General features: G+C 45.3%; 1 protein-coding gene across 1 annotated transcript; it reads left to right on the plus strand.

The window, feature by feature from the left end:
* The first annotated feature begins 2,807 nt into the window (after nt 1–2,807).
* On the plus strand, nt 2,808–5,470 carry LOC143773480 (uncharacterized). The gene is made up of 5 exons (XM_077260915.1): nt 2,808–2,869; nt 2,977–3,051; nt 3,146–3,356; nt 3,450–3,609; nt 3,721–5,470. The coding sequence occupies exons 1-5, from the start codon at nt 2,834–2,836 to the stop codon at nt 4,754–4,756; spliced, it is 1,518 nt and encodes a 505-aa protein (XP_077117030.1). The 5' UTR covers nt 2,808–2,833; the 3' UTR covers nt 4,757–5,470.
* The last annotated feature ends 4,088 nt before the right edge of the window (nt 5,471–9,558 follow it).

Consider the following 9,558-nt stretch of genomic DNA (forward strand, 5'->3'; position numbering starts at 1 on the left):
CAGTAGGCCATGGATGGAGATCTCCATGGATTTTATTACAGACTTGCCCTCCTCAGCTGGGAACACAGTCATCCTGGTGGTTGTTGATCGGTTCTCAAAGATGTCGCACTTTGTGTCCTTGCCTTCATTGCCTAAGGCTACTTTCACACTAGCGTTAACTGCATTACGTCTCAAAACGTCTTTTTTCAGAAAAAACGCATCCAGCAAAACTTTTTGCTGGATGCGTTTTTTTCCCATAGACTTGTATTGGCGACGTATGGCGACGGATTGGCATACGTCGTGTACGTTTTACGACGGATGCGTTGAAATTTGGCGACACGTCGTCTCAAAAAAACGTAGATTGTAACGTTTTTTGTCTCCGCCTAAAAAACGTGTCGCGACGCATCCTGCGGCATACGTCGTTGGCTGCAATGGAAGCCTATGAGCGACGGATGCGTCGGGACACGTCGTACGACGCAATACAGCGCTGCAATACGTTTTTTTTACACTGAGCATGCTCAGAAGAAGTATTTTGTTGCCAATTGGTCAGACACCCCCAAATCTATATAAACCTGGCCTGGGCCTTCAACCCCACATATGCCTGCAAGACCCAGAGAGGAGAAGACTGCCAGCCACAAGACCCCAGCCAGCCACAAGACCCCAGCCAGCCACAAGACCCCAGCCAGCCACAGGAGCCAGCCACAGGAGCCAGCCACAGGAGACAGACACAGGACCCCAGCCAGCCACAAGACCCGAGCCAGCCACAGGAGCCAGCCACAGGACTCCAGCCACAGGAGCCAGCCATAGGACTCCAGCCACAGGACTCCAGCCACCATAGAGCCAGTGTGAGTATTGCAATTTTTGTGTGCATCTGTGTGCCTGTGCATTTGTGTGTGTATATGAGGTACTGACTACAGAAAGAGCTTAAAACCTGAAGAGAACCTGAGGCCTGCCATCGTCCTGCACCAGCCAGTGCCATGCTAGAGTCCAGATGCAGCCTGATTCCAGCCACTGTGAAGACCTGCTGCTTCAGCCAAAGGATTGTCAGCCTTTTGTATGTGTGTGTATGCATCTTCTGATTGGGTTCACCTTTCTGCCTTTGTTGTACATATGTGTATTTGCATAAAGCTATGTGCGTGCATGTGTATGTGTGTATTTTTGGACGGTTGTGTGCTTTTGTATCATGTGCCTGCACCTTATTATGCCTTTGCCAATTTTATGCCTGTTCATGTGGGAGGGTATGTGTCCATGTGCAGGATTGCATCAGGATGTGGTCAGGATTTTCCATCAGTATTTGTACGCCAAAACCAGGAGTGGGTGATAAAAGCAAAAGTGTGCCTGTTTTCGTATTATACTTTACCTAATTTTTACACTCCTGGTTTTGGCTTACAAATACTGATGGGAAATCCTGACCAAATCCTGATGCGATCCGGAATGTGGACACATACCATGCATGTTTTTTGTGTGCGTCTTGTTGATTGCATGTGCATTTGTCCATGCTGTAATTGGTTATTTGCCTTTTTCTGATGTATTGACTGTATAGTGGTCTGTGCAGCATGTGGTTTAAATGTTTTTTTTTTTTTTCAATCTGATGTGTTTTTTAAAAAAGTCTAGCGGTCTGCAGCTTGTGGTTTGAATGTGTGAGTGTGGGTTTTTTCTATTTAATAAAAGTGTTGATTTTATTTTAATTACAGTTATAACCATTTGCATTTGAAGTACTTGTATTTAAAATAAAGAGCATGTCAGCTCCTAATTGTGATTTTTAAAAAAAGAGAGAAAAAAAAAATAATAATAAAATGTTTTTTAAAAAAATGTCCGTAGTATTATTTCATAAAGGTAAATTTAAAACTGGTGTATGTACCAATGGTTACACATGCAATACAGGGTTGGTTGAGGGCTCATTTTTTTAATAAAGGTTAACCTGTAAAGTTTTTTTTTTTTTTGGGGGGGGGAGGTTTTTTTTTTTTAAATAAAATGTGTCAAATATATTTTTTCATTGTGTTAACATTTAAAAATTGTATTTTTTGGGACATGGAAATGATTGGTATAACGTGCAACTTTTTGGGAGTTTTTGGTGTTCACCTGTATGAACATTTCTGACATCATTTTAGTAGGGTGTTTATCGTTGAACATTACCTAGTTCAGGGGGTGGTCTAACTATAGATCCATTATACATATTAACAGATAAACCAGGACCGCAGCCGCTGCCCCCCAGGACCGCAGCCGCTGCCCCCCAGGACCGCAGCCGCTGCCCCCCAGGACCGCAGCCGCTGCCCACCAGACCCGCAGCCGCTGCCCACCAGGACCACAGCCGCTGCCCACCAGGACCACAGCTAAGAAGTTTTAGAAGTAAGTTTTGAAGACCCCCAATCTGCTACTTCAATGTGTCGAGCAGATTGCAAGTGTCTCTTTAACTTACAGAAACACCAGGACCGCAGCCGCTGCCCACCAGGACCACAGCCGCTGCCCACCAGGACCACAGCCGCTGCCCACCAGGACCACAGCTAAGAAGTTTTAGAAGTAAGTTTTGAAGACCCCCAATCTGCTACTTCAATGTGTCGAGCAGATTGCAAGTGTCTCTTTAACTTACAGAAACACCAGGACCACAGCCGCTGCCCACCAGGACCACAGCCGCTGCCCACCAGGACCACAGCCGCTGCCCACCAGGACCACAAAACAATGTCCTCTTCTGACAGCCCTCCTCCACAGCAACAGCGTGTATCGGTAAGTTAACACAAAAAATGGGTTTATTTTTTTTCGCTTTTTAAAATTACATTTTGATGTCTAACCACATGCATAAATTATGTTTCAACAGGAAGCTGAATCAGATGAGGAGCTGTCAGAAGGGGGCGAGATGGGTGGAGAGATGCAAGTGGAGGAGGAACCAAGTGTAAGTAGTGGTGAAACAGTTGCTTCGAACATCACACTGCACCATACACAAAACAGATTACTAAACACCTGCCTACCTTAACTGAGAATTTGTTTACTTTATTTCAGGCTGCTGCTGCTGCCGCTGAAGGCTCTCCCAGACAGTCCCAGAGTCGGCGGACTCGTCGCCGCGGTCGTCCATCAGTGAGTTTTTTTTGGGGGCTAGGGGGATTCTATTGGTACTTTAGTATTTCAGTGTGCTAATTTGTTTGTTTTCCTTTTTTTTTTTTTGACACAGGCTTCACAGCGTGCTCCCGCAGAAGAGGATGATGATGATGACATTGACATCGATTGTCTCATCGATGAGGTTCGCGAGCGGGAGCCGCTGTGGAACATGGCTGACCGCAGGCATGCTGATACCGGTGTAACCCGTCGGCTCTGGGACGAAGTGTGTCGCAACCTGTTTCCAAGGCGGGAGAGCCTTCATCCTCAGCAGCAGAGCAAACTAGGTAAGTATTCACTTTCCAGTGATGTTTTGAGATGACTGTAATGTATTGCACTTACCAATTTTTTGTTTTTTCTATTGATTCTTGTCTTCACAGTTGGAAAGGTTAGGAAGCGGTGGCGGTCACTGAGGGATCGCTTTAAGAGGGAATTCAACGATGAGATGAAGGCCCCGAGTGGCTCTGCAGGAAGGAAGAGGAGCAAATACAAATATGGCCAGGCCCTCTCCTTCCTGAGGCGAACCATGCTGAGCAGAGTGTAAGTATTCTACAGCCCACTAATAACCATGTTAACCTGTCTACTTAGTTTGCTTTCAGTCAGGGCTTTTTCATTCCAATGTATTAATTTCTTTTGTTTTTTCTTTCACAGCACCTTCTCCAGCCACCGGGCGCCTGCATCTTCCTCTGCGCCCTCTGGAGCGATCCCTCCTGAGTCCGCCACTGAGGGCCACGTCGGTAGGCCCCACACCTCTGTCCCCTCCTCTGACCCCTCTGTCCCCTCCTCTGACCCCTCTGTCCCCTCCACTTCATCCGCCCCAAGCAGTGGAGCATTATTGCAGGCTTCATTGCTCGCATCTGATGCTGAACAGTTAGCGTTCCCTTTACCCCACCCCTCTGATCCTGCCACCTCGACACCACCATTAGGTTCGTGGCGGCAGCGACAGAGGGGTCAGGAAAGGAGCTATGCTCCTGAGTTCTTACACCTGAATGCATCCTTCCAAGGCTCTTTCAAAATTTTGGGAGAGCAAGTGACTGCTGGTTTCAACATGGTGCAGTCATGCATCAGTGAAACAAGCTGTGAAACCAGCAGTCGCTTGGATAGGCTGCATTCAGCTGTAAGTCCCGATCCGGCCAATCTTTTTTTCCAATCCATGCTCATGAGCATGGAGAAGCTTTCTTTTGAGCAACAGATGCGGGTAATGAATACCTGCCATAATGCTGCACTGCAGGCCATTAATGAATCTACCCACACACCTCCCCACACCTCCACTCCAATTCCACCCCAGGCCCCATTTCCACACCATACCCCCCATTACCAAACCCAGCCCCAATACCAACACCAGCACCATTACCAAACCCAGCTCCAATCCCCACACCAGCACCATTACCAAACCCCACGCCAGCCCCATTACCCAACCCAGTCCCACTACCCTACCCAGTCACAATACCCGACCCAGTCCCCACAACAATCCCGGCCCCCAGACCAAATTACTTCCCCAATGTTTTCTTTACTCAACTTTTCTCTTCCCCCTACCCCAACACCACCCCCCTCTGGTCAGCCTCTTGGTTTAACCCCCCCTTCCACTGCACCCCAAACAAGTAGGGTTTCCCCACCTATCGACGTGGTCCAACCTTCCTGCCCCTCCTCCTCTCATATCTCCACCCAAAACTTTGAAGACTTGTAAATAATTTTTTAAAATGTTTATGTCAAAAACATTTTGCAATGTTTTCCACAAAAAAAAATTGGAAAATAAAAAAAAACTTTTTTTTTGGCAAAAAAAACAAAAAAAAGAGTTAAAATAAAATTCTGATTATTATTGTACTCTTTGTGTGTGTGTGGATTTATTAAGGTAATATAATAAAAAAGGTTTAATAAAAACAAACACCAGACATGTTAAAGGTATAACATAATGGTTTTACTAGCAAGAAAACCACGCTTTTTGGCCTTTTTTTTTTTTTTTTTTTGGGGCAGAAACACATTTTTTACATAAACAAAACACATGGGAAACAGGTTACACATGGGAAACAGGTTACACAATCATGTCTTGCCACGGGATCCGCCCGACAGGTGAGACAAAATAATCGGCAAACTGGTCCCTCATCCTTGTAACTGAACTTGTAGAGCGAACCGAGCTGCTGCGGTAGTCCCACAAGGTGGTCTCCAAATCTTCATCATCCAAGGAAACGGGCTCCTTTGAAAGGACAAAGTTGTGGAGCACCACACAGGCTTTAACTACCTCGTCTATAGTTGTTGTTTTCAGCTTGATAGCCATCAGCAGAACTCGCCACTTCGCCGTCAATATGCCAAAGGAACACTCCACTACTCTTCGTGCTCTAGTAAGCCGGTAATTAAAGACCCGCTTGGTATGGTTTAAGTTTCGGCTACTGTACGGTTTCAGTAGGTGCGGCGACAGTTGAAAGGCTTCATCACCTACAAAAACATATTCCAGGGCTGGGTCATTTGTTCCTGGCAGTGGTCTGGCTGGCGGTAAATCGTAGCTCTCTCCATAAAGGCAACGACCCATCGGAGAGTTTTTAAGAACTTGCGAATCGTTGGACCGTCCATACGCTCCTATGTCCACGGCAAGGAACCTGCAGTTGGCATCTGCAATAGCCATAAGGACGATGGAGAAATACTTCTTATAAGGCCGGGGACACACTTAACGTATAAAAAAACGGTCCGTTTTTCACGGCCGAGAATCGCACAAATGTTTCAAAAACAGTGATCCGTGTGCAGTGCGAGGATGCGATTTCCTCGCATCAAATGATCCGTGTGACATCCGTATGGCATCCGTATGCCGAGATTTTCTCGCAAGCTTGCAAAACCAACATCTAATGGATTTATGTGCTCAAATGTTCGGGAAAACATATATACAGTATATATATATATATATATATATATATATATATATATATCATTGAGACACATATATATATATTCTGTATTTATATTTCATTCAGTGCGATATCTGTGAACAGCCGGTAATTCAATTGCCGGCTTTTCATTTCTCCTGCACAAACCCGACAGGATATGAGACATGGTTTACATACAGTAAACCATCTCATATCCCCATTTTTTTTGCATATTCCACACTACTAATGTTAGTAGTGTGTGTATGCAAAATTTCAGCGCTGTAGCTGCTGAAATAAAGGGTTAAATGGCGGAAAAAATTGGCGTGGGCTCCCGCGCAATTTTCTCCGCCAGAGTGGTAAAGCCAGTGACTGAGGGCAGATATTAATAGCCAGGAGAGGGTCCATGGTTATTGGCCCCCCCATGGCTAAAAACATCTGCCCCCAGCCACCCCAGAAAAGGCACATCTGGAAGATGCGCCTATTCTGGCACTTGGCCACTCTCTTCCCACTCCCTGTAGCGGTGGGCTATGGGGTAATGAAGGGTTAATGCCACCTTGCTATTGGAAGGTGACATTAAGCCAGATTAATAATGGAGAGGCGTCAATTATGACACCTATCCATTATTAATCCTATTGTTGGAAAGGGTTAAAAAACACACACACACATGATTTAAAAGTAGTTTAATGAAATAAACACAGCGGTTGTTGTAATAATTTATTGTTCTCGCAATCCATCAGGACCACCCTCGCTTGGAAAAATAATAAACGCACAAGATACATACCCTCAGCTGACCCGTCACGTCCCACGAAGTAATCCATCTGAAGGGGTTAACTAATATTACAAGCAGGAGCCCTGCAAATGCAGCTGTGCTCCGTGCCTGTAATCCCCGGCGAATGAATGAAATGTAGGTCATTGACCTACATTTCCTTCAGTCGCGGTGAGGCGCCCTCTGCTGGATGTTCTCATGAACTGCAGCCTGGGAACTTTTTCCCACGCTCCAGGTCATATGAGGACATCCACCAGGGGGCGCCTCACCGCGACTGAAGGAAATGTAGGTCAATGACCTACATTTCATTCATTCGCCGGGGATTACAGGCACGGAGCACAGCTGCATTTGCAGGGCTCCTGCTTGTAATATTAGTTAACCCCTTCAGATGGATTACTTCGTGGGACGTGACGGGTCAGCTGAGGGTATGTATCTTGTGCGTTTATTATTTTTCCAAGCGAGGGTGGTCCTGATGGATTGCGAGAACAATAAATTATTACAACAACCGCTGTGTTTATTTCATTAAACTACTTTTAAATCATGTGTGTGTGTGTTTTTTAACCCTTTCCAACAATAGGATTAATAATGGATAGGTGTCATAATTGACGCCTCTCCATTATTAATCTGGCTTAATGTCACCTTCCAATAGCAAGGTGGCATTAACCCTTCATTACCCCATAGCCCACCGCTACAGGGAGTGGGAAGAGAGTGGCCAAGTGCCAGAATAGGCGCATCTTCCAGATGTGCCTTTTCTGGGGTGGCTGGGGGCAGATGTTTTTAGCCACGGGGGGGCCAATAACCATGGACCCTCTCCTGGCTATTAATATCTGCCCTCAGTCACTGGCTTTACCATTCTGGCGGAGAAAATTGCGCGGGAGCCCACGCCAATTTTTTCCGCCATTTAACCCTTTATTTCAGCAGCTACAGCGCTGAAATTTTGCATACACACACTACTAACATTAGTAGTGTGGAATATGCAAAAAAAATGGGGATATGAGATGGTTTACTGTATGTAAACCATGTCTCATATCCTGTCGGGTTTGTGCAGGAGAAATGCAAAGCCGGCAATTGAATTACCGGCTTTTCTATAGAACACCGCTGCGTATTTCTCGCAATGCACACGCATGGTCCGTGTGTAATCCGATTTTTTCTCGCACCCATAGACTTGCATTGGCGAGTCTCGGCCGAGATACGCTGACAATCGCAGCAGGCTGCGAGTTCCCTCGGATCCGAAATACGGTGGAGAAAATATCGGATGATGGGAGCTGCACCATAGATTAACATTGTGCCGAGTGCTATGCGATTTTTTATCGCATAGCACTCGTCCGTATTACGGTCTAGTGTGACCCCGGCCTAATTATAATACTCCGATCCTGTTCCTGCCGGTTTCGCAATCCTTATATGTTTTCCATCAACTGCACCCACACAATTAGGGAAATTGCAAATTTGCTGAAACTCTTCAGCACTTCGCAACCAGATTTCCATGGATGGTTGGGGGATATACTCTGGTTGCAAAGTGGTCCAAACAGCCCGACATGTGTCCTTCACTATTCCAGAGATAGTTGAAATGCCCAGCCTGAACTGATAATGGAGCGAAGTCATAGATTCACCCGTAGCTAGGAAACTTTAAAAAAAAAAAAAAGTTAGAAAAAATTGCACAGACCAACAAGTTTTAATATGGCACTGTTAATTTTTTTTTTAAGGACGGGACACCCAATAAAACCAGCATGAAACCGGTGTAAAAAAACAGTGGAATGTCCGCCAAGAAAACCCAAATTACATGCTGCAGAAAATAGTGCGCAATATGTCAGCGCAGTATTGTCTGCAGCATGTAATATAACATTCAAAATGACCAATGACAGAAAAAAAGCAGTTGCATGTCATCAAACCCAAAAAACCAAAAAAAAAAAAAAAAAACTGCAGAAAATGCAACGCAAAATTTCAGCGCAGTATTTTCTGCAGTCTGTTATCTAACATTCAATATCAGCAATGACATTTAAATAAAGCAGTTGAATGTCCGCCAAGAAAACCAAAATTACATGCTGCAGAAAATAGTGCGCAATATGTCAGCGCAGTATTGTCTGCAGCATGTAATATAACATTCAATATCAGCAATGAAATAAAAAAAAAAGAGGCTTACCGCAGGGTCACCATCAGCCGCTCCGCCGGTGTGATGGCAAGCCTCATCCTTGTATCCTGTCTTCGGATGACATCCTCCAGTTTTGCAAGCAAAAAATCGAAATGTTCAATCCTCATCCGCACGTAGTTGTGGAATTTGTGTGGATTGTGCCGCAACTCCAGGTACAGAGTGGACTGGACACCCCGGGTCATCCGTAGTTGATTAATCGGATGAATCCAGAGTCGTCTCCATCTCCGTTGCTGCAGAAGCATCCTACGCCTTTCCGCTGCCGCCTCCTTCTCCCGCACTATGATATCCAGGCGATTCGTCTCAATGATAACGTCGGTAACCAAACTAGCAATCCTCCCAAGAACACCTTCCATCGCTGCCACAAAACTAAAACCCACAAAGATGGGCTGTAAATACAGTACTATATAGTTTTTAAAATTTTCCAGTAGCCAATAAAATTTGGGAGCCTCCCATTTTAAAAACGGATCCGTCGGAAAAACGGATACAACGGATGGTAAAACGTATGCAACGTATGCAACGCATCCAGTATTTTCGACGGAAACGTTTAGCAGATTTGCGACGTATCCGTCGAAATGCTGGATGCGTGGCATACGTTTGTCGCCGTTTTTCACTTTTTTGACGCATCCGTTTTTTCGGCAAAAAAACGGATTTGCGACGTTATGCAGTTAACGCTAGTGTGAAACTAGCCTAACGCAAAGACTCTGGCTCAGGTATTTGTT

This window comes from Ranitomeya variabilis, chromosome 5 (genome assembly GCF_051348905.1).
Source record: "Ranitomeya variabilis isolate aRanVar5 chromosome 5, aRanVar5.hap1, whole genome shotgun sequence".
Taxonomy (NCBI): Eukaryota; Metazoa; Chordata; class Amphibia; order Anura; family Dendrobatidae; genus Ranitomeya; species Ranitomeya variabilis.